The sequence below is a fragment of the Rhineura floridana genome, chromosome 10 (genome assembly GCF_030035675.1).
Source record: "Rhineura floridana isolate rRhiFlo1 chromosome 10, rRhiFlo1.hap2, whole genome shotgun sequence".
In the NCBI taxonomy this organism is placed as follows: Eukaryota; Metazoa; Chordata; class Lepidosauria; order Squamata; family Rhineuridae; genus Rhineura; species Rhineura floridana.
The window spans coordinates 23,465,272-23,490,320 of record NC_084489.1 but is presented as its reverse complement, the minus strand read 5'-3'; the positions used below and the strand labels follow the sequence as shown (position 1 = coordinate 23,490,320).

Here is a 25,049-nt window from a genome sequence, read left to right as displayed (position 1 = left end):
TCTCTGCCTTACAAGTCGCAGTGGACACCAGCCAATGCTGCACATAACTGCTGTACTGAAAATAACCAACAAAAGATACTAGGTGCAAAATACTTGGAGGCCTGTCACTGATCCTTCCTACTAGAAGTTAAAACTTTGCTCAAATATTCTTGGGCAGTTACCTAGAGAACAGGTGAAAGAGAGTTCTTGCTCCAAGGAGAAATCCATCACTATATATTTAGAACAGTAAAGTTAGTGATCACAGCCAAATGGATGTCATACTTGCTTGTAGTTAAAGCATCAATGTAAAAAATACACTTTTACCTTTACTGATCTTAAAATAGTACCTAAAGAATAGATGTTTTATTTTTTATAATCTATTTTTCAGTCTTTCTGATGGTTTAATACGCTAGGCAGCCAACAATAGATGGAAATATGAAATTTTGCAACTAAACCTTTGGCTTTTTACTTATCCACAGAGATTTTTTTGCAGCCTTCCTGCCTATATCAGCAAGAAAATAGCCTATGGATTATATCCAACTAAGTCCTGTTTAAAGTAGACCCACTGAAATTAATAAACCTATGATAGTTATGTTCATTAACTTCAGTGGGTTCACTCCAAGTAGGACTTAGCATTGGATACCACCCAATAGATGTAAAAGGAACTCTTACCATCAGTTTTGAATGGAAAATATAGTAGAAAACCAGTAACTTCCTAGCTCTATTAAAAATGTAGCTCTTACTTTGTCCAGCTTCTGAAAATCATGTAATATTTAATATAGTTTTATAGCAAGGAAGTAGATGAGAACAAAATAATGCATAACTGTGGTGATATTTTGTAAGTGCTAAAGTTCCTAAAAAGAGCTGCTGCTACCGTCCTTACGGATTGCGATTTGTGTGGATACTTTCTGTCTGGTTTAATTTTTTTCGTGCTTTAAACTCACAGATTTGATGTCTTGTACAGTCTTAACCATGTCTACTTGGAAGTAAGTTCTGTTGAATCCAGTGGGCTCACTCCCAGGTAAATGGGATTGGGATTGCTTACACAGTTATCAAGTGTTGACCGTTGACCATGGTATCCTTCTCGGCTGACTTGGTGAGATGGGTATCGGAGGCACTGTTTTACAGTGGTTCCAATCCTATCTCCAGGGTTGTTTTCAGAGAATAGCATTGGGTGATTGTCTTTCGGCCCCCTGGCAGTTGTGCTGTGGGATGCTGCAGGATACCATCTTGTCCCCCATGCTGTTTAACATCTGTATGAAGCCCTTGGGAGCAGTCATCAGGAGCTTTGGGGTGAGGTGTCATCAGTACGTTGATGATACCCAACTCTATTTCTCCGTAACATCTGAATTGGGAGAGGCCGTGCAAGCCCTGGACCGCTGCCTGGACACAGAGGTGGGCTGGATGAGGGCCAGTAAACTGAGACTGAATCCTAGCAAGATGGGGGTGCTGTGGTTTGGTGGTTCCCGAGTTCAGATAATTGGTCATTTGCCTGCTTTGGGTGGGGTCGTACTCTCTCTGAAAGAACAGGTCCATAGTCTGGGAGCGCTCCTGGATCCATCTTTGCCGCTAGAGGCCCAGATGACCTCAGTGGCTAGGAGTGCCTTTCACCAACTGTGGCTGGTACGTTTGCGGCCGTTTCTGGACTGGGATAGCCTGTGGTTCACACACTGGTAGCCTCCAGGCTGGATTACAGTAATGCACTCTATGTGGGGCTGCCCTTGGTCTGGAAGCTGCAGCTGGTGCAAAATGCGGTGGCAAGACTGCTCATTGGGGCAGGGTATCACCAACATGTCACCCTGCTGCTGAAAGAATTGCACTGGCTGCCTATTTGCTACCCCGTCAAATTCAAGGTTCTAGTTTTGGTGTACAAAGCCCTATACAGCTTGGGACCAAGATACATGAAATATTGTCTTACTCCTTATATACCCTGTAGATCACTGTGCTCTGCAGGTGAGGGCCTCCTGCAGATACCATTTTACCAGAAAGTCCATTCTGCAAAACATAGGAAACGGACCTTTAGTGTGGCGGCACCTACCCCGTAGAACTCCCATCCTCTAAATATTAAATAGGCGCCATCTCTGTTATGTTTTTGGCTCCTATTGAAGACCTTCCTCTTTCAACAAGCCTTTTAAGTTGAGACCTTATCCCAGTCTGCTTCTGTGTTGGAACTGCTTTTTAATATGTTTTTAAACCTTTTTTTAAAAAAACAATGTTTCTAAACCTTTTTTAAAAAGATGTCTTCAAAGCTTTAAAAAAATGTTTTTAAAGATGTTTTGTTTTAATGTTGTTTTAAAGTGTTTTTCGTGCTTTTGTTTGCTGCCCTGGGCTCCTGCTGGGAGGAAGGGTGGGATATAAATGAAATAATAAAATAAAATAAATAATAAAATAAATATTGCTGGCTGCTTCAGATGCTATATGCATAACTTACAAAATAAAGTTATATGACATTTATAATGCTATAAAGCATTAGAGGAAATTTTAATTGTTTCCTGCATGTACCGTATTGAAAGACTGGATCAAACTGAGCAGGTTGTCATGAATACTGTCTAGATTAATGTTGAAGTGGCTGAGCAACTATGCAGAACTACTTAACTCATTTTTGCATACAGCTGTCTTAGGTTAGCATAAGGCTAAACCTTTTTCGTCAACTTAAGGTTGTTTACAGATATTTGATACTTTCTTTCAGTATTAAAGCATCCGAGAATACCAAGACTGATGTTCAGTTATATATATCTCAGCCTCTTAGTATTGTTTTGCTTTGAATTTTGTATCTCTATAAAAATAAAATGTTCAGAATGGGGTTGTTTCAGTCTACCAATGAAGAACCATGTGTGGCTTTCAATTTAAGCTTATGTAAATGATGCAAATGAGCTATGCATCTCACAATGTTTAGATGGGCTTAACTGAAATAGCTCTATGTATTTCTTGATAATTAGATATAGTTGGGTAATTATAGTAGGAGTTAGACCAATATTTGCTGCATTAAATAAAAGTATATTTGCTCCATGAAATAAGAGTTCCATTTTATACATATTATGATTTGACAGACAACTAAATATTGTTAGATTCTTTTGAATTCTGCCTTGATGCAGTTTCAAAAATAACTACACATGGAAGAAGTAGTTTATGTATAATTGTATATGAGAAGACAATATATATATAGATGTGTTCTGCTGATCCACATTTAATCATATGATATATATAGGATCTGACAAGTGTGAGTTAGAGTAAGTTGAAAGATAGGGACTTGCCCAGGGCCACCTTTTGTTCACCAGAGTTGGGGGTGACTATGAATTGAGTGTCTTTAAACATTCATTTTGTAGAAATGGCAGGTGCACACATTATTTGGCATTGACCAGCCCTCCAACTATTCGAGGTTTATTTTTCTTGCAAGCATTTATGGCCACTGCTTTTGGTTGTATTTAGTCATTCATCTTATTCTTATTTATTGAATGCATTATCCCACCCTTCCTTCCAAAGAGCCCGGGGCGGCATCTTGAGCTGATATTTATCTTTTAGCCAGGTTTTTCTCTGGCTTCAAGAAAAGAGCCTAGACAGCGTCGTCATCTCTGTGCTGGCTCTGCACCTGAAGAAACTCTAAGAGATGTACCCAAACTACCCTTTAAAAAACTTTCAGGATGCTTGTTAGGACATCTTTATTTCAACAAGCTTTTAATGGGTGTTGATTCTCTTAGTCTTCTTACTGTTTTCATGCATTTAATGGCTTTGTGATTTTATAACTTTGCCATAATTATAGTTTTGTTGCTTTTATATGTTTGCTTTTATTATGCGTTTGTCTTGGAAACAAATTGGTAGAAAGGCAGTATTTGATACATATATATATTGTAGAGCTTTCAGTTTACTGTTCTATCCACAAGCCTCTCTATCTGGCCCTCGAGGTTTTGTCCAGCCACACCTCTCCATTGGCCTTGCTCCACGTTCTCTTCAAGTGCCTTTGCCTGGCTGGAATCTGTCCTTGAACTGCATTATCTGTGCCTTGCATAAGTAATCAGACCCCTGAATTCATATTACTGAATTAAAAATGGTACATTGTAATTTCGTTCTGTATGATATTTTATTTTGAAACACTGAAACTCAAAATCAATTATTGTTTGATTGGTTTTATGTTGGGAAATGTTTGTAAGAAACATAAAAAACTGAAACATGTTGAACAATTTTTTAAAAAATAGGTCTTAAATTCAGAATTCCCCCCTGACCTTATAGTTAGAAAAAATAAAGGGAATTGAATAAATTCACAGAGGATAAGTCTATTGTGGCTATTAGCCATGATAACTTACTGAATTCTCCAGACTGAGAGGTGCAGGGTGTTTCTGAATGTCATTTGCTAGAGGGCAACAATAAGGAAGTGCTCTTAAATTCATGTCTTGCTTGTGAGCTTCCAGGAAACATCTGGCTGACCACTGTCAATTTTGTATAGATGGCCATTGTCATGCCCTGGGCTCCTCAAGGTGCAAGAGTCATGCTTCAGACCCAATTCCCACCCTTAGGGTAATTGTTCTGGAATCCCAAATATCAAATTCTCTCTTACCAAGGCTATGTAATCTAACACCAACCTTGTAAGGTAGAAAGTAGGCTGCCACCACCCCTGTCACTGGTTCAACTCAGAGCTAGGGGAACTCTGAGCCCAGAAAATAGGTAAACCAAGGTCCTATAAGACAAGAGCCAAATTTACACTCCTTGTCAGGAAACCTCTGGTAACCCCCCACAAATTAGAATTAAGCTTTAACTCTTTCTCCCTTTTGGTAGATGTGTAGCGGAATGGTCAAGGTGCTGAATTCAGAACCACCCTTACCCTCAATGAATACACCAGGTTAAATAGAAGTAGCTTTATTTAAAAAATATAAGTGCACATTAAAATATAGCAACAACCAATTCCTCAAAACCATACACCCAAACAGGGGTTTAGGTACATATACGAGAGTTCATTCACACAACAAGAAAATAACAACCTAGCTAACCTATCTACTTACATAGGAGGTAGTTGGTTGAAGTCTCGTCTCTCCTCAGAGAGAATAGCATCAGTTACAAGCAATGGAACCCTGCTTAGGTAACCTCCCATAGGCACCAGTCAGAAGGAACCTTTCAGAACCTTCCTGAGGGAACAAAGGCTATGGGTCTCAAGCCCTATATTTAAGGAAAAGAATCCCAACGGTCCAAAAGTAATTAACCAATCAGGAGTCTTCTGATGTAATCCCTTTCTAGATGTTTCTCCACTTTTTCGCGCCTTCCAGGCCCCCCTCCCAACAGGGTTTCAATCTTCTCTGACACGGATGGCCTTGAGTGCCAGGCTCTTACTGATTAGCACAGATAACCAGGTGCCTCTGTTTAGGCCTCCCTTAACTGTCTTCAGCTGGGAATCGAAACTTAACATTTTTCCCTTTCCGAGGCCTGTTTCTCTAACAAGAAGACACTCCCAGAGTCCTTTGCACTGAGCCATGATGTTACATATAATTTTAACATTTCAGAAAAATATCCAGGTTCATGACAGCCATTTGGACTAATCCATCAGGGCTCTAATGTTCTTATGGGTTCCTGTATTTATGAATATAACTGAGTTTTCACTGGTGTTGAATTCCCTATCACAAACCTTGTAATGATGGAAGTGGCCTCTGTGAAACAAAAAGATACAGTAGCCTTCATAGTAGCTTGACATGGGAAATGAAATGAAATGAGAGCTGTTATGCCATAGGGGCTGAGAGACTGAGCAATGTTCTCTGGTTTGAATCTCGCTGGCCTTTGATAAGCTGCTGTCTTTCCATTTCACTGCCAATCTGCAAAAGGGGGATAATATTGATAGACGTTACTGGGGTGCTGTAAGGATTACAGTAAGATGTTCAACACTGTGCATATTTGAAAGTGCTATATACATGCCTATTAGTACTAGTAGTAATTTGGGCACACCTTTAAAGATAATCTGTACATTTCTACATGTTGGACATGGGAGAACTCTGCATATCTGAGATCTGAAACTCACCCAGGAATTTTGTAGTCTTTTTTATTTTCAGCAACACACCTGTGTATAACTATATAAACTGCTTGTTAAGTTGGGGGGGGATTCTAAGAGCTTTACAGTTAGCATACAGATGAGTTGGAAAGCATTCCTAATCCTTTGTGTACATGTGTATTTTCCTGCACAGAGTTTGTGTCATCAGACAGTTGGTCTTAAGAGAGGGAATTCTATCTCTGTTCCAATTCTACCAGTGTTGACACTGGTACAATCTAGACAACTTGATGTGGCATCAGGAGCTGGTGTTTGTTATCCAAATGCTTCCTCTGAACACACCTAAATGGACTCTTGGGGTTGTGGTCACTGTCTCTTTGCTTCAAACAGGGTTTGTCTTTTGCTGGTTGCTGTCTTCATGAGCCTCTTGGGAAAAATATTTCTGCTGCATAGCAACAGCATCCCTATAGTATCTTACTTCACAGGAACGATTGATCAATGTGCTAATGAGACAGCTAATCTACAAAAGAGAGAACTTCATTTTCTTCAGTTGTTGTAGACCTAACCATAGAGGCTGAAATTTAGTTTAAAATATATCAATATTGCTTTTACTAAGATATGATTATTGATTAAATACAAAACAGAGTTCTCCAAATGTGACCTCAAAACACTTCTTTTCAAATGCCATTGTTATTTACCCAGTTCTCATGCTTGCTATATGCAAACGTCTTAATGCAATTCGTGCTTATGCAGCACATCCTTCATTGCTATGAGCACTTGTTTACAGATTTGTGAGCCTTCAATATCTGCTTTCCTGATCTATCTGTTACTTAGCAAATATCTGTAGAGTAAGAAAAGCACCATAAGGTCTGGGCAGTTGTTGTTTTAGTCACATTTCAGGTGTGTATCTGTGAGTACTTTGTTTATCGATGCTGTTGCAATTTAGGTTTATGTTAAGCAATGCGATTGTTGCGTGTAGTGCAAATGGAATATATTTTGGGAATAAGAATTTGTCCTTGCAATACTCTGAAGTTACTCTCACTTCAGTGTCTTGTTTTTGTTTATATATAGATTTTATTTCCTATTGTGCTGCTTTAAAAATCCATTTCTTGTGCGAGCCTGTAAAAGGGTGGTGTGGCTGGGGAAGAGAGTGTAGTGCTCAAGAGAGTGTCCAGTTAGCTGTCACAATTGCTTTCCTTGTCTAGTCATTAAGATAATGAGCAAAAGGATTATATATACATATAATCATTAAAAGGTGAAGGTAAAGGTGTCCCCGCACTTGTAGTGCGAGTCGTTTCCGACTCTTAGGGTGACGTCTTGCGATGTTTACTAGGCAGACTATATATATGGGGTGGGGTTGCCAGTTCCTTCCCCGGCCTTTCTTTACCCCCCAGCATATGCCGGGTACTCATTTTACCGACCACGGATGGATGGAAGGCTGAGTGGACCTCGACCCCTTTTACCAGAGATTCGACTTCCTCCTTCTGTTGGAATCGAACTCCGCCCGTGAGCAGAGCTTCGGCTGCGTTACCGCCACTTACCACTCTGCACCATAATCATTATGATCCATTAATTAGGATAGTCACTATCTTTTAATGATGTAGGAATGACTAACTAGAATGTAAATATCATTTGTTACACAACTTGTCCTGAATATTTTATTTTTGAACATATATTCTGAAAAGTTACACAACATATAAGAATATTTTAATTACTTTTAACAAACAGCTGAAACTGTTAGTACTTGTCTGAAAGTGGACATATACTTGCAACTGTCAGTAGTTTCTTTTCCTTCCTTTGTAACTTGTTGTGGGGAGGAATGTGCAGTCTGGTTATATGTGTAGCTCCTTGTTTTTTAGGTTGCACGTTTTCAACAACTGCCTAATGATGAAAATGAAATAATGATTCCTGTTCTGACTTCCAAGAAAGCAAGTGAATTACCAGTTAATGAAGTTGCAAGCCTTCTTCAGGTAAATAAAGACTATGTTTAAACAAGAATACAATTTTTTTTTAAAAAAAGATTAAATTTAAAAGACTGACCAGTTAAATAATTTACTAGATATTGCTAGCATATTGGATTATATCCAACCTGTTCTGAATATGACTGACAGAGCAATCCTAGCTCTAGAAAGCTGGCATATGTTATGCTGTCATAAGTTATGCCAGTGTAAGTCACTCCTATTCTAAACTCCATTGAGGAGGAATCTGATTTACACCACCCTTTTTGCCAGCTATATTATGCCAGGCTGCTGGGTCATGTGACCAACCTGAAAGGGTTTTGGAATAGGTGTAAGTCTCTCCTTGCCCAGCCCTGCCCCTGCCATGGCCTTTTTGGGAGGCTTTGACATGAGTTACACCAGTTTAAGTCCTGTCAGCTTGATCCCTAGCACAGCTGGGGTGAGGGACTGACACCGGAGTAGTCTCAGCTCAGCCCTGGTTCAGCTGGGAAAGCCCAAGATCTGTCAAAGCCAAACTCTCTCATCCTGATGGCTCTTAGGTTTGGATTGCACAATTAATTGGATTTCACCCACTGCGTTTTGATTTGCACACAATGCTTTGATCTGCTGGAAGTTATGCTGGATAATTTCATACTAGTTTTATTGATTAACAGTGATCTATACTGCATTTAGATTCAGCATTTGATTATATGAAAATATTATAAGCATGCTCAATTTGTGGTTCTCTGGAAAATGTTTTAGTCTTGCCAGAGGAACTACGTTGACTTTTTAAAACAAGATTTGCTCAACATTACCTTTTAAGTAGATTAAATATAAAAATATTTGGTTAATGGTTTTTCTTGCTAATCTAGCAACCTGTAGTTACAAGGTTGCTCAAGCTTTATTAAAATTAGATTTTGAATTAATGTAATCCTAAACTTTAGAAGAAAGTTATACTTTTTAAAAATCAAAGGTACATATTTAAATGTAGGGCTTTGGACACTTTTATCATAATATTGCTTCTTAGAAGCGTGCATGATTTCAACAGGAGGGATATTTAAATGGCCAAACAGTATATTCTGTAGTTTACACCTATCAGGTTGCTGACTTGGAAAATTATATCACTATTTCTCTAGTAGCATTTTAAAATCAGATAAGTTTTCAGGGCATGTCCCTCTGAGTAAATATTTCAGTATTCTCAAATTGCTGATCTGTTACCAAATATTGAATATTGAAAACCATTTATCAATTTCAAAATGCCATTTTTGTAGCTTCTCAAATATCCTTTTAATGTAAAGCTTAAAGAACAAGAAGGTAGACCAACAGTGATATTGGAACAGTAGACAGCAGAACAGTAAAAGAAAAAAAATCATAAGCAACCACATTGAAGCAAAATTATAAAAGTCTTGGGAAAATAAGGTCTCCACCTAGCACTGAAAGGATATAACAGCTGGCACCTGAAGAGCTTCCTTGGAGATGGCATTCCAGAGGTGAGACACCACAACTGAGAAGACTCTTTCCAGCAGTCACCTGCTAACTTTTAAGGTGGGGGGTATCTAGAGAAAGGCTTGCAATGAAGACCTTCACATATGAGCAGCTTTATATGGGGCTGGTGATCCTTCAGGTGTCTGGGTCTCAAACAGTGTAGGAATTTACTGTTCAAGTAGGAGGAAATCTTTATTACTCATCTCTTATGAGAAAAAAGAAATCCAGTTTCTTCAGTTTTTGCCCTGGTGATAGAATTTCTCTTTAGTCATTCAAATTCTTGAAATTTGCAGCTATGAAATTAGATTGGGTAAACAGCCTTTTAACTAGGAATGTGAGATAAGAATGATGGGACAGACATCTATGGTCTTTCAGCTTTTGATTGTAATAGAATAAAATTGTGGTTTTGCATGTAAAGAAAAATAAAGAAAATGCACATAAGTATACATATTCCCATAGGCTGACCTTCAGAATGGCTTGAAAAACTGTGAAGTTTGTCATAGACGGGCCTTCCATGGATGGAATGAGTTTGATATTGGTGAGGATGAACCACTATGGAAAAAATACGTTTCTCAGGTATGCATCTCTTCTCCCTTTCTGAGGGCTTTTAAAAATTTATCAGTTCAAAAGGTGTGGATAGAGGTTTGTGATATTATCCTGCTGGTCCAGGTTTAACAGCAGTATTCCATATGTAGTAGAAACAGCATTTGGACACACTGGAGAAATGGCTATGCAGTTCAGACTGTCCACATTTGTAAGAAGACTACTAATGTTTGCTGTCAAAGATAGGGGAGCACACAACTGGTAAACAGGCAGCTTCACATGTCAGTTTCAGCTCCTGTGCAAAGTGTGGGCTTGGTAGTGAGTCCTGCTAAAAAAGGCAAAGTCTGAAAACTAGTTGCTGGGATGGCCGAACAGGGGAGTGTTATAAGGAGCTTTTCCAATATCTGTCTTGTGAATAGTTTCAACTCCAGATGAGGTACCTTTGCAAGCTAAGCAAAGAGAAGTCAGAACCTGGTACTGGCATGGTAGTGGGGATGAAGCGGGGACTTGTACAGCTGCATTCCAGATAGCACTCCAAATGACAGTAGTCCTGTTAGTTGTGGGAAGGATCTTGTTTTCCCAGAAATAGTATAATGAAAAAGTGTAATAGTTGACGTGCTTTAGAGGGGGAGAGGGATGGATGACATTGAACATATCAGCAACAACCGGAATTGTACACGCAAGAAGTCAAAAAGGGTTGAACTGTCTGATTCATATTTTGGAAAATCATCTGAAACTTACACACACGTCTCTTTTTGGCGAGGAAAAAGTTACCCAGATTTAAAAGATTGTCGGGTTTATTAATTGTCTGGACTCCATCAGTTTAAATTTCAGTAAGAGGAGCTTCTTGGCAGTGAAATTGGCAAATATGTCCTCCATTTAAATATTTACTGTGACATTTAGAGATGTTCTTTTATACTGAAATACAATTAATGGACATGTCCGAACTGACAGTCTTTTGTGCCATGTGCTACTGACATTCTCACAAGAAACATATGCAGCGCACATCACATTGCATGACTTTTTGTTTGCCGCTTCCTTGCCCCTCCCTTCAAAAGCTTAGACCTTGCTGAGGTCTGGGCGGAAGCCTCATGCTGTTCCTGTTTTGGCCATTGTCCTGTTTGATCTTTATTTCAATGAATGCCTTGTGTGATAGATTTGCTCTGTTCAGGGTAGAAGTCGAAGTGTGCTGTCTGTGTAGCAGGCTGTGAACTTGGCAGTTAAGCTGCACCTTAGCTTTCCCTGAAGCAAATGCCATGTCAAAGGGGAGAGAAGTAGCTTCCCCTCCTCGTATTAGCACATAGGAAATTTAGGATTCGGGAACAAATGTTCAGACAGAAAAGATCAGTTAAACAAGTTTCCTTTACTTACAAAACTATTTAGACATTCCATAACAAAGAATAAAAGTTAACCAGGGCAATATCAAAATAAAAGTAGGTTCAGGCATTATATATCTTAAAGCATAACAGATCTAAAATCCTGATAATATAGCATAGATATAACACATTAATGCAATCTATTTGATGCAGAACTGAGGTACCTCGCTTAGTTACCTGGATCTTACAGTGCTATCTGGGAATGCAAGCATTAGTAAGCCTCTCCTAGGAAAAGACTGATTTGATAATAAAATGCAGGAATATTTATATTAAATTTTCATTTGAAGATCACAAATTTATGAAATATTCTTAGCTTAATTGCTGCTTATCACAATTGTCAGAGAAAAAATAACTATTCTAAAAGATAACAAGATGGTACATTCCTCATTATATCTGAATACAGTAGAGCCCCACTCATATGGCAGGTTCCGTTCCAGGCCCCCACCGAAAAGCGAAAACTGCCGGAAAGTGGGGCCCAACTCAGCTGGAGCGTGCGAGCTTCCCATGCTGCAGCTGATCCCTGTCAGCAGGAGTGCACAATCAGCTGGAGCGCAGGGAGCTCCAGCCGCCGCACTCCAGCTGACAGCGATCAGCTGGAGCGCAGGGAGCTCTCGTGCTCCAGCTGATCCCTGTCAGCTGTAGCGTGTGATCAGCTGGAGCGTAGGGAGCTCATGCGCTCCAGCTGATCGCTGTCAGCTGGAGCGCAGTGGCTGGAGCTCCCCGTGCTACAGCTGATCGCCTTGCTTGCGCCGCCATATTAGTGGAACGCCTAAAAGCAGGGCACCAACAAGCGGGCCCCTACTGTACATGAAAGAAATACAATAAATTTCAGCTACAGAATAACATATTAAATCTCTTAAACATGAGAAGATATCTGGTATGCATCTGAACATTCAAAGAAATCAGTTCAGGGATGTTTTTCAGTGTTTATACAAACAATTGTCTGAAGTGGAACCACTTAACAATTTACGATATAGATAATTAATGGCCTTATTACCAGTTTGATTTAATTGCTCCTAATTGATGGTAGTCACTTTGAGATTTTATGTCTTGGGGATAAACTTGAAGTTTATGTGTTTATGGCTGGAGTTGTTTTAGTGTGGCACCAAAAGTGCTTTGGTTTCTGTCAGATGCCATGATGGTGGGCCCATCATGAACAGACAAAGGGAGGCCTATTCCCTGTGTATCAGATTTAATTGTGCCCCATTTGGTTGAGGGGAATTATTAATATGAATATTAGCTCTGAATCCTTCATCGTCTCTGGGTCCAGCTAGGTTAGAAGTGGGAGTATGTGCCACACTAAATTTTGAGAATTTAAACTCTAAATTTATAAATCAAAACTCTGATTTTGTTTGTTGCATGTAGCATTTTTTCTTCAAATACTAGTCTGAAGAACATTTTAAAAGCCTCTGGTCTTTATAGTAATAAAGGATAAATAAACGTTTGTACCTGCACCCCTTAGGGACCATCTCTCTTTCAAGGCATTAGGGCCTAGCAGCCTTGTTTTCCACAACTATACCTTTCCACAGAATATACTGAATTTACTCTTTCACAAAAAGGAGCTTATTGTTAATTATTTTCTTTTTCTTTGCAGTTTAAAAATCCTCTTATTATGCTTCTCCTGGCTTCTGCAGTAATCAGTGTTTTAATGCATCAGTTTGATGATGCTGTCAGTATCACTGTGGTAAGATCATTGTTTTTCTTAATAAAATCCTAAGACTTGCATTTTTCTTTGTTAATATATGCTGGATATTTATTCCATTTTGGGTTTCCAGTCAGTTACCAGGAAACACTGAAAATAAGCTAGGAGTCTTAGATGTATTATAATAATACTTAATAATCGTTTTTTCTTGTCAATTCCTTAGTTGCTTCACAAGGATGGGAACCCCTGAAGCATTTGCCATTGGCACCAGCCATTCCAAGGCCTTTTGCTCTTCCCACATAATGATCCCAAACTCTTAAATATCCCTAATGGTGTACTTTCTTTTTATAGATTTGTTTTTAAATCCACCTGCTCATCCCCCTCCAAACTTAGGGGCCAGAATTTGTACAGTACTACATATTTGGTTACTTTGAGGAATACATCTTGCCTTTGTGATGTGTATTAGCTGGATACAGGATGGTTGGCTCCTTCATGCCTCTGAAGCTAAAAAAGGGTTTGTAGTGAAAAAATTGATATTGTAGCAACTACTTGACTGACTGTTACAATTTAGAATTGGATGGATATGCTTGGTCAGGTCTAGAGCTTGCTTCTGGCATGGAACACAGGCAATGCTTTCTGTTCAGAAAGTTAGAAAACCATCCATTCTTGCTGTTGACAACAATTTTTGGGGGTAGTGATGATAATATGTTACGATGATGCCCTGGCTTTGGAATGTCCTCCTCAATGATTTACATCTAGCAACCAACAGTACAATATTTTCAGTGCTAGGTTAAGATTTTCCAGTTTTCCATACGTTCTAGAGGGTATTTTAATTGGAACCATGATTTTCTTGCTGTTTTCCGGTTTTGTGTGTTTAGCTTGACTTTTAGTTTGTTGGTTAGTTTTTGGAATTTGCTATCACAGTATTATTAATGATGACCACAACTTGGATGACTTTAAAAGGAAATTAGATATATTCATGAAGGATAAAGCTATCAGTGGCTACTAGTGTCAGTGGCTATATTAACTCCAGTAGCAGAATGCCTCTGAATACCAAGTTTTTGGCGATCATGAGTAGAGAAAGTATTATTGCACTCATGACCTGCTTGTGGGTTTCCCATAAGCAGCTGATTGGCTACTGTGAGAACTGAATGCTGGCTTAGATAAACCTATATAGTCTAAATAAATAAAATAATCCAGCAGGGTTCTTCTTATGAACTATGCCTATAATGAAATGCTTTGCCAATGAGCCCTCTCTGAAAAGTTTAACAAAAGCCAATGTGGAGGAGAGTGTTTTCGTTGATAGGTTCACCTTTTTTACTCTTAGAAATCTATTCCAAGAATCATAGAGGTGGCTTCACAACTTGGCACAAGAAACAGCACATCAGAGTTTTTTGTTTAAAGTAATATTGTATTTATATGTTGTCTCAGTAGTTTGTATTCACACTTCTGTATATCGCTCTGGAATCTCCTTAAAAAATATTATAAATGAATGAATGAATGTAAGGAGAAGATTCTCTGTGCTGCTCAAATGGTAACTTTATCCCTGCACCCCGAACAATATTTTTACTGTTAATGGGCTGCAGGCCAAGCAACAGGCTGAAAAAAAATGCAAACATTATTTTTTGCTTTCTCCCTTCTTCTATAAACATAACTGATTGTCCTGTATAAAGGCAAAACAATTTAAGGTACTGTTTAATTACCTAGTTTCCTGTTAAATTGGAAGGCCTGTAACAATGACAGTTAGGAGCAGAAGAGCGAGGAGACACCCATCACTGGTGGAACTATGGAACTGCTTCCAGGCACTTGAGGATGAGGCTAGAGGACAGTCTGCATGGGAAGAATTACAGGAGATCCCACACGACAGTGAGTGAGAGGTTGAAGCTCAGTCAAGCAAAGGCAATGAAACCACCCCCCATGACAACAAGAAGAGAACAGTAGTAGTGGTGGGAGACTCCCTACTGTGTAGGATTGACACCCAAGTATGCTGAGAAGGTCTATGGACTCACCAGGTATGCTGCCTCCCTGGATGAAGGACTAGAGATGTGACAGAAAGGTTTCTATCACTCATAAAGCTCATTGACAGATATCCTTTTCTTCTCCTCCATGGGGAACAAATGATACTGCCAAGTGGAGCTATGAAGAAATCACATCAGACTTTGAAGCTCTGGGAAGAAAACTCAAGGACTTTGGGACCCAGATAGTTTTCTCATCTTTCCTTCTGGTACTTAGAAGAGGAGAAGATGATGAAACTTGTGCAAAGCAAATTGCAAATGTTTTGAGGAGACATGATGTAGTAGTAATGGGGGACTTCAATTACCCCAATATCTGTTGGGAGACACATTCTGCCAAACACAGCCCCTCCAAGAAATTCCTGTGTTGGAGATAACTTTCTCTTACAGAAAGTGGAGGAAGCAACTAGAGGATCAGCTATCCTTGATTCTAACCATCAGAGATGACTTGGTGGATGAAGTGTCAGTTAAAGGAACTCTGGGGGAAAGTGACCACAATACACTAGAGTTCTTGATTTTAAAGGAAGCAAAAGCTGAGAATAGCCATACACGTACCCTGGACATCAGGAAAGCCGATTTTAATAAACTCAGACAATGGTAGGTAAGGTTCCATGGCAAGGGACCCTAATGAGAAAAGGAGTCCAAGATGGGTGGGAGTTTCTAAAAGAGGAAATTCTAAAGGCACAGTGGCAAACAATTTCATCAAGGAAAAAAGGAGGAAGACAGAAGAAGAAGCTAATGTGGCTTCACATGAAAACAAAAAAGGACACATACAAGAAGTGGCAGGAAGGCCAGGCCACAAAGGAACAGTACAGACAAGTAGCATGGAATTGCAGGGATGGTGTCAGGAAACCTAAAGCTGAGAATGGCTGAGATTAGCGAGAGATGCCAAAAGCAACAAAAAAGCTTTCTTCAGGTACATCCACAGTAAAAGGCAGAGAAAAGAAATGGTGGTACAGCTACTGAATGAGGCTGGCAAAATGATAACAGATGACAAAGAAAAGGCAAAAGTGCTCAATTCCTACTTTGGCTTAGTCTTCTCCCAAAAGAGAATCTATGACCTTCCTGGGAAACACGAAGTTGAAAGGGAAGGATTGCAGCTTTAGGTTGATAGCCAAATGGTCAAGGAATACCTAATCACTTAGTTCAAATCTCCAGGGCCCAATGAACTGCATCCTAGAGTATTGAAGGAACTGCCTGAAGAACTCTCGCAACCATTGTCTATTATCTTTGCAAAATTGAGGAGGATGGGTGAGGTGCCAGATAACTGGAGGAGGGCTAATGTTGTCCCAGTCTTCAAAAAGCACAAAAAGGAGGAACCTGGGAACTACAGACCAGTCAGCCTGACATTGATCTCTAAGAAAATTCTGGTGCAGATTGTAAAGTGGTCAGTCTGTAAGCACCTTGAAAACAATGCAGTGATTACTAGAAGCCAACATGAATTTATCAAGAATAAATCCTGACAGGCCAATCATATCTCATTTTTTGATCGGGTAACTTCCTTGAAGACTGTGGGAATGTTGCAGACATAGTATATCTTGACTTCATCAAAGTTTTTGACAAAATGCCCCATGATATTGTGATTAGCAGGCTAGCTAAATGTGGGCTGGATGGAACAACTATCAGGTGGATCCACAGTTGGCTCCAGAAAGGTACTCAAAGAGTGCTTATCACTGGTTCTTTCTCAAACTGGGGGGAGGTAACGAGTGGGGGATTGCAGGGCTTGGACCTGGGTCCAATGCTCTTCAACATTTTTATTAATGACTTGGATGAGGAGGTACAGGGAATGGTTATCAAATTTGCAGATGATACAAAATTGAGAGGGATAGCTAATACCTTGGAAGACAAACAAAATTCAATGGGATCTTTTTTTTTTTTCTCAATAATTTTTATTCAAATTTTCATAAAACATACAAGACAAAATCATAAAACATTCAAAGACAAAAAACAAAATCAAAAATAGTTAAACAAAAAGAAAAAAAGAAAAAAAAAAACAAAAATAACAAATAAAGAGTAAAATATTGACTTCCCATTTGTCAAAGATCAAATCAGTTATAAGTCTATAATATATAGCAATCCTGTCTCTTAAGTCATATTATAAAATCACTTTCCTCCAGTAGTTATCTTACTTAATCATCAAATCTCATAAACATTACTTTATTCTTTCCACAAAAAGTCAAAGAGAGATTTCAATTCTTTAAGAAATATATCTATCAATTTTTTTTTTCCAGATAAGCATATCGATTAATCCATCTCATTACTAATTATGATAATCTTATTGTCATAACCATAGTCAAAATAAACATTTCAATTAATCCATCACATCAGAATCTGTTAGGTTCAGTAATTTCAGTAGCCATTGTTCTATTATCTCTATTAGTTCCATTTTCCATCTTCCATCTTCAGTAGTCTTGTTAAGTCCAGTAATTTCAATATCCAATCTTCCATTATCAGTATTCCATAATAATCTTGCTGTCAAAGCCATAGTCATATAGTAAGAGTCTGATGGGAATTACCTCTATCCCAAATATTTTCTTGCCATCCATTCTGAATAGGTTGCTGAAATACTGCTGTAAAATCATATCTCTGTTCTTTTTTTCAAAATACACTGGGTCATCTCTTAAAAGTTTTTCCATTGTCACATGGCTGCAGCTAATTCCATAGATTTTCTCTATATTGGGCTCCTTCACTTCATTCCAGTCCAGAAGATAATCCATGCCATTGATAACTTTATCTCTAGAATCTTCATTAATTTCTTCAGAGATAACATTGAGTTCCAAACAATAGATTTTATTTCTAAAGTCCATAGACTCCAAATCTTGTTCCTGTTCCACGTTTGTTCCAATCTCCGGGATCTCCTCTCTCACAGGGACCCCTATTCCAGTCTCCAGGGTCTCCTCTCTCACAGGGACCCCTGTTCCAATCTCCGGGGTCTCCTCTCTCACAGGGACCCCTTCCAGGGTCACCTCTCTCACAGGGACCCTTATATCTTTAATCTCCTGCTTCATTTTACTCAATTCAATTTTCGTTATCTCAATCTCATCCATTATTTTCTGAAACATAGTTATTTCCAGATTCTCAGCCACTTTCTTAATTGCCATTTTAAAAGAAAAATATAGGAAAACCACTTCTTATTTCAGCAACAATTGGGTTAATACTCCAAACTTGGTGACATCACAGTATAAACAGAGCAGACAGCCTTATCTCTCCAATAGTTAAGTAAACAAAATGCAGTTCCCAGGATCGAAACAATTAATGGCAATCGTCAAGAAACAGATTCGTCAAAATAAAATAGACCAAAAAGAGAGTAGTCTCAAAACAGTATAATATTTTTCAAAATAAAAATCTGGAATAGAAATCCCTCTTCTGTGTGTATCTTTAGAATGCAAATCCAGGACAGCTTTTTGCAACAAAAACAGAGATAAGCTATTAATTAGTGCGTAGCAGAGAGAAGTTACGGCTCCCCAGTGAGATGTCAAAAACCGATCAATCTGGCAAATCTCTTTTAAACAGCAACAATTTAAGTCAAGTAAAAGAAAAATATAGAAAGAAGGGTGCTTGCCTGTTAATGCGTTCACTCTTAGAAGATAAGATGAACGTTCGCTTTAACAGATAGAGCTTGCTGTTGAAAATCCGTCCCACCTTCGTCGGCTGGACCTCGTCCCATAAATTAATGAGATCTGGTCGTCCCAACAAAAATAGGCTTTGAGGTTAATCTCTTCGTTTCTCCCTACCCGGGAGAAGTTTAATCAGTCAAAAAAAAAGAAAAAACTGACTGATATATCTGAATAAGCTTCTTTTGAGGCAGGAGCCCGTCTCAAAAGCAGGCACAGGCTAAGTCACCCTTCCCGGAAGTCAAAATTCAATGGGATCTTGATAGACTTTTAATGTCAAGATGAGCTGATTTGCACTTGCTTTTTGTGGTAAAAGTCTTAGTGACATTTGTTGCCAGTCTTTATACTCTCTGGTTCTAATCCTGGATTATTAAAATACCTTTACTGTGTTAATCTTTTAAAACTTAAAGTTATGCATGGATTGCCTAACCCAGGCCACACTTCATACCATTGATCCTCTCAGTTGTGGCTCAGCTCCCAAATGTTAAATATGTATTCTTGAGAGCGATACAGAAACGTTGGCAGTACAAAGGCAAAAAAATGTGTGCGACTATAAAGTTTCTTTGGGTAGTTACTTCTGCTGCTGCCTAAGGGGAAGTGGTGGAACTCATATGAAATATTTAAAGGAGCCTGTTGCTGCCTTGATCTAGGGGTTGGTGAAAAAATATGCTCTTGATTCTTAGAATAATATGCAAATCCATTAAGGCTTAATTGACTTGACTTGTGAGCTGACAATAAATGAAATATATTCTGGACTCCTGTACATAGAGGAAATGTTACCTGTCAAAAAGACATTTATGTAGTTGAATGTAGGGTAATAAAAACAGAACAAACCATATAGTGTATGACCAATGTAGACAAAGATTCTAATGCTAATTTATTAAATCAATAATTATATTACATTGCTGTGTACAATGATTTTCTGTGTGGCTGTTATTAATACCTGAGTTTGAAGTCTGGGGTGGAGATGGGGGGTGTTCCAGAACCTTAGTAAGAAAAAAAGGTGAGGTGGCTATTGCATGTATTTGTCATCCCTTGATTTAGTCTTAAATAGTGTACCTGGCGTAAGTAGAATGTAATCTGCACATTTGATTTAAATGTTAACAAGGCAGTTTGTTTAGTAAACTTTTCTTCTTTCATACAGGCAATACTTATTGTTGTTACAGTTGCCTTTGTTCAGGTAAGAATTTCTCATTCACTTTACCCAAAAAACCATTTTTATAAAAGCTGTATTTATTTCTCTTATAACAGTTAAAAGCATTTAGGCCAGTTCTTCTCAGACACTTTTAAGTGGAACCTGTCTTCAAACCAGGGGTGGGGCACCTCCTGTCAGTAGACCTAATGACGCCTGGCATGGGTCTCAATTTGGCCCACAAGGCGTTGCCTGCAAACCACTTCCCTCTGATGTCATATGTGGGCTCATGGTTGTTCCTTTGAAGGGTGGGCTCCTTGTCAGCCCTGCTGGGATTGGCTGCATTAGGGAGTTCTCGACTGGGAACATTCTAGTGCAGTTGAAGGGGCTGGAGAAAGCAGCTTGGATTCAAAGTGCTTCCTACAAACTTCTACTTGGAAGAAGTGCTTTGAATCCAAACTGCTTCCTCTGCAGAGCAAAAAATACTCTGTCTGTAAATTCAGCTATCTCTTGAGGAAGACCTACTCAGACAGTTACAGCCTATGTCATGTTCTGACCCTTTTTCCAGCCAAAGGTTTGGTACAGCTATGCCAGCTTGTCCTCAGGTCTCCAGATGCTTCTTGACAATGACAGGTCAGTCCATAATAAAATCTCTCTCATCCATGATTTAATTGAGGATGGGGATGCTGACCTGGCATGTATAACTGAGACCTGGATGGGAGAGCAAGGTGGGGTTAGCCTTTCCCAGTTGTGCCCACCCGGGTACTTGGTTCAGCATCAGGGTAGGCTTGAGAGGCGGCGGCGGGTTTTTTTTGCTGTGGTTTATTGGAATACCATCTTGTTCTCTAGGCTCCCTGTTCGTCTGAAAGCCAGTCTGCAGTGCTTGTATCTGAGGGCCAAACGGGGGTGCTTGTATGCTGGAGTTAGGCCAGCAGGACAGATTGGCGATTCTATTGGTGTACTGTCCACCCTGCTGCCCAACAGTCTCCCTACCTGAGCTGATGGATGTGGTCTCAGTCATGGTGCTGAGGACCCCAAGACTCTTAGTCTTGGGAGATATCAACATTCATGCCGAGTCTGCTCTGTCTGGGGCAGCTTAGGACTTCATGACAACCATGGGGCTGTCGCACATGTCATTGGGCCAGCACATGTAGCAAGGTGCTTTCTGGTTTTGGTTTTCTCAGTCAGGTAGAGAGAGGGTGATCTGAAGGTGGGGCACATAAAAACACTCCCTGTGTCATGGTCAGATCACCTGCTGGTGAGTTTTAGACTTACAGTGGCCTTTTCCCTCTGCAGGGGTTGAGGACCTATTAAGATGGTTCACCCCCAGAGACTGATGGATCCTATTGGTTTTCAGAGGGCTCTGGGGAGTTTTCCAGTTGGCATGGCTGGCTCTTCTGTCGAAGCCCTGGTTGATCTGTGGTGAGATGACCCTGGCGATTGACATGATTGCAGCTGAGTGTTCTCTCCAAACTGGCAGAGCTCAGAAAGCTCCATGGTATACCCTGGAGCTAAGAGCAATAAAGCAAGAAGGGAGATGGCTTGAGCCCAATGGAGAAAAACTCCTAAAGAATATAACTGAACACTGGTACATGCTCATGTTCGAGCCTACTCAGTGGCAGTTCAGCCAGCCATGAAAACTTCATTGCATCCACAGTTGCCATCCATCTGAGCTGTTTAGAGTGGTTAAGGGCTTACTACATATTGGCCCTGAGAAGGTGGTAGAGCAATCTAAAGCCTGCTGTTACATGTTTGCTAAGCATTTTGAGGACAAAATTGCTTCCATCTGCTGGGATTTGGACTCCATTGTTGATGCTGATGATCCGGGTGAGGTGTCTGGAATGCCTTCTTGTCTGATGATGTTGGATAAGTTTTAGTTGTTGCAGCCTGAGTATGTGGACGAGGTACTTGGTTGGGTCCATGCAACCACTTGTATTTTGGATCCCAGCCCTTCATGGCTGATAAAATCAGGGAGTTGGCCAGGGAGATAATAGATGCTTCTCTCCAAGAAGGAGTGGTCCCAAGCTGCCTGAAGGAGACAGTAGTAACACCATTCCTGAAGAAGCCTTCCCTGGACCCGGAAGATCCTAATAAATTAGAGAGGGTGGTTGCCAATCAGATTGAGATACTCCTTGAGTAGACAGGTTTTCTAGATCCATTTCAATTGGGTTTCAGGCCTGGGCTTGGTACAGAAACTGCCTTGGTTGCCCTGTACAATGACCTGTGTCGGCAGAGAGACGGGGAGTGTGATGGGGGATCCTCCTTGATCTTTCAGCTGCTTTTGATAACGTCCACCATGGTATCTTTCTGGGATGACTATCCAAGTTGGGTGTTGGGGGCACCGCATTGTGGTGGTTCTGTTCTTATGTGGATGGCCGGCTCCAGAAGGTGGTTCTTGGGAAGCATTGCTCAGCTCCATGGGTTTTTCAGTATGGGGTCCCAAAGGGGTCAGTTCTGTCCCCTAATGTTATTTAACATCTACATGAAACTGCTGAATGTAGTCCTACGGAGTTGTGGAGTGCATTGTCATCAGTATGCTGATGACACACAGCTCTATTTCTCCTTTTCATCTGCAGGTAAGGCAGTGGATGTGCTGAATCAGGGCTTGGTTACAATAATGGACTGGATGAGGGTCAATAAACTGAAGCTTATTCTAGACAAGACTGAGATGCTGTTGATGGGTGGTTCCTCTGACCGACTGAGTGGTGTGTGGGGTCACACTCCCTCTGAAGGAGCGGGTTTGTTGTTTGGGGGTTCTCCTAGATCCATTGCTGTCGCTTGAGGCACAGGTGGCCTCAGTGGCACAGAGTGCCTTCTATCAGCTTAGGCTGATGGCTCAACTGTGACCCTATCTGGACATGGATAACCTGCCTATAGTAATCTATGCTCTGATAACCTCAAGGTTGGATTATTGCAATGTGCTTTATGTAGTATGCCTTTATGTGTGAGCTTTATGTGTATGCCTTTGAAAACGGTTCAGAAGCTTCAGTTAGTGCAGAATTCAGTTGCCCAATTGTTGACAGGTTCAAGGCAAACAGAGCATATAACACTGACCCTGTTCCAATTGCACTGGCTGCCTGAGGCTTTGGGGCCCAATTCAAAGGGCTGGTTTTTACCTATAAAGCTCTTTATGGCTCAGGACCCCAATATCTTTTGGAACACCTCTCCTGATATGAACTTACCTGGATCCTTAGATCTTCCTCTGATGCCCTTCTCCAGGTCCCCCCTCTGAGGGAGGCTTGGAGGGTGGTGACAAGGGAGGGGGCCTTTTCAGTTGTGGCTCCCCATCTATTGAATATGCGTCCCGGTGAGGTCTGTCTGGCGCCTTTATTGTCATCTTTTCAGCGCCAGGTAGAGATGTACCTTTTCTCCCAGGCATTTGATAAATTATGATGATGTTTTATTTTAATATGTTGCCAGACCTTCCTGTGGCTGTGTGGGAGTGCTGTTGCTATAGTTTTGTTGTTGTTTATTGTTTTATAGTGTGTTTTATTTGTTTTTGTTTTAACATTGTGTAAGTCTCTTGAGGACATTCAGATATCAAGTGACTAATACATTACTACTACTACTACTACTACTACTACTACTACTACTACTACTACGTTGGTTTATTAGCAGGAGGGTGGTCCCACTCACTTGTCAATCGTCCCACAAGGGGTGGAGGAATTAAGGATTTGGCCCATTGCCCAGATTCAGTTCCCCACTCCTGCTGTAAACTAACTCCATCTTTCAAACCCTACTCCCCCAAGAGAAAATACAAGATATCTCATCAATTGTCAACACTGAAAAAGTTTATGTATATATTTTTTCATTTTTAATATTACTATATGTATTAAACAGGTAGTATGTATTCAAATAGAATTTAAACATGCTATAGTCCAGGGAGAAAGTCTGTCTCTTGAAGGACCCACACAACAGTAATGATGTGCTGGTAAAAGAGTTTTCCTGGAAATGGGATGGGGGAAGCTCCTCATTCTGTGACCTACCCATGAACATGTTTGGACCCACAGTTTCTGAAGCACTGATTTATGTACATGTGTCGGAGAGTGGCGTTGGTGTTGTAAGCCTGAAAGTTTGCTTGATTATCTCATGGCTGTCATCCCATATTAGTATCCAGACAAACATAGGAAGAAGCTATTTCTTTGTTGCAGGAAAAAGTGTGGTAGTCTCTTGGAGAATGATCAGTTCACTTTAATGGGTCATGAGATTTGTATAGAGGAGCTTATTCATTAAGCATTAGACCTAACCTGTAACAATTCTATGGAAATGTACAGTGGAACTGGGAATGGGTTACAGATGTGCTAAGGGAACTGTAATTGACAACTGTCCTGTACTCTTCATTTGACAGACTGTAAATTATTGCAGATCAACACAGAGTTCTCCATATAATGAGACAGTACAGTTGGTGAATGCCTTTGTATGTTATGGTTGTTTTATGGCGCATTTGAAATCCAGAAGCATTTCCGTGTAGCAGCTCTTTGGAATCTAGTAAGGGAGGAGTGTTGATTGTGAATATCAAAAATTTGATAGATCTGATACCGTGTCTAACTTTCTTCTTGTTATACATCTCTAGGAATACCGTTCTGAAAAATCTCTTGAAGAGTTGAGTAAACTTGTACCTCCAGAATGCCATTGGTATGGACAACCTTATTTTTAGACTTGTACTGATTCTGAAGGTTATTTATTTAGCTTATCAGATATGGATGAAGATGCTCTTTTGATTTCATGTTATGCCAAATTGTTGTGTCTACATAGCATGAGAGAGTTGGTTACCTTTAAGCTTTTAATGAAATTGTCATATATAACTGATTAGCTGAAGATAATGTTCAGATTATCTTCTAAATAAACAGTAAAATTTCAGGAAATGGCTGGGTTTCAAGAATATGTTTCTGGTCAATGGTGGATGTGGATACTTCTAGAAACTGGATAATAGCTTGCCTTTTTGGAAAGGGAAATTGCAGTATGTGCTGGAAACAACAAAAACATGGTCTGTTTTTATTGGGAATGGAGTTTGCTATCTTCGTGGTGTGTTGTCATTTAGTTTTTAGGTCTAATTTTTTTTACATTGCCTTGTGTGCTTGTGAGTTGAGAAGCACGTCATAAATATTTTATATAAATAAGTACTAAAAGACTTTCAAAGAGAAATTGGGCTGAGGTTTTCTCATTCATATGTAAATAACTTATGTGAATCATGGTCTCCCCACATTGGGCTTCATGCTCCTAGTCAGTATAACAGATTTAATTAAAAATCTGAAAACTATATTTTAAGAAAATTGAAATTGAGCTCACATACTTGTGTAAAAAGGTGGCATGCTAGAGCATAATTTGAAGACTCAGAATTCAGAAAACCACTTCCAAAGGAAC

At 39.8% G+C, this 25,049-nt stretch overlaps 1 protein-coding gene across 4 annotated transcripts in view; it reads left to right on the top strand.

Moving 5' to 3' along the window:
- The window catches only part of ATP2C1 (ATPase secretory pathway Ca2+ transporting 1), a 136,201-nt gene that overhangs the window by 78,858 nt on the left and 32,294 nt on the right, over window positions 1-25,049 (top strand). For all 4 annotated transcript variants that reach the window (XM_061586538.1, XM_061586543.1, XM_061586542.1 and 1 more), the window contains 5 exons: window positions 7,804-7,914; window positions 9,826-9,942; window positions 12,880-12,969; window positions 19,698-19,733; window positions 24,259-24,320. In XM_061586538.1, coding sequence (XP_061442522.1) covers window positions 7,804-7,914; window positions 9,826-9,942; window positions 12,880-12,969; window positions 19,698-19,733; window positions 24,259-24,320 — 416 coding nt within the window. The remainder of the gene's footprint in view (window positions 1-7,803; window positions 7,915-9,825; window positions 9,943-12,879; window positions 12,970-19,697; window positions 19,734-24,258; window positions 24,321-25,049) is intronic.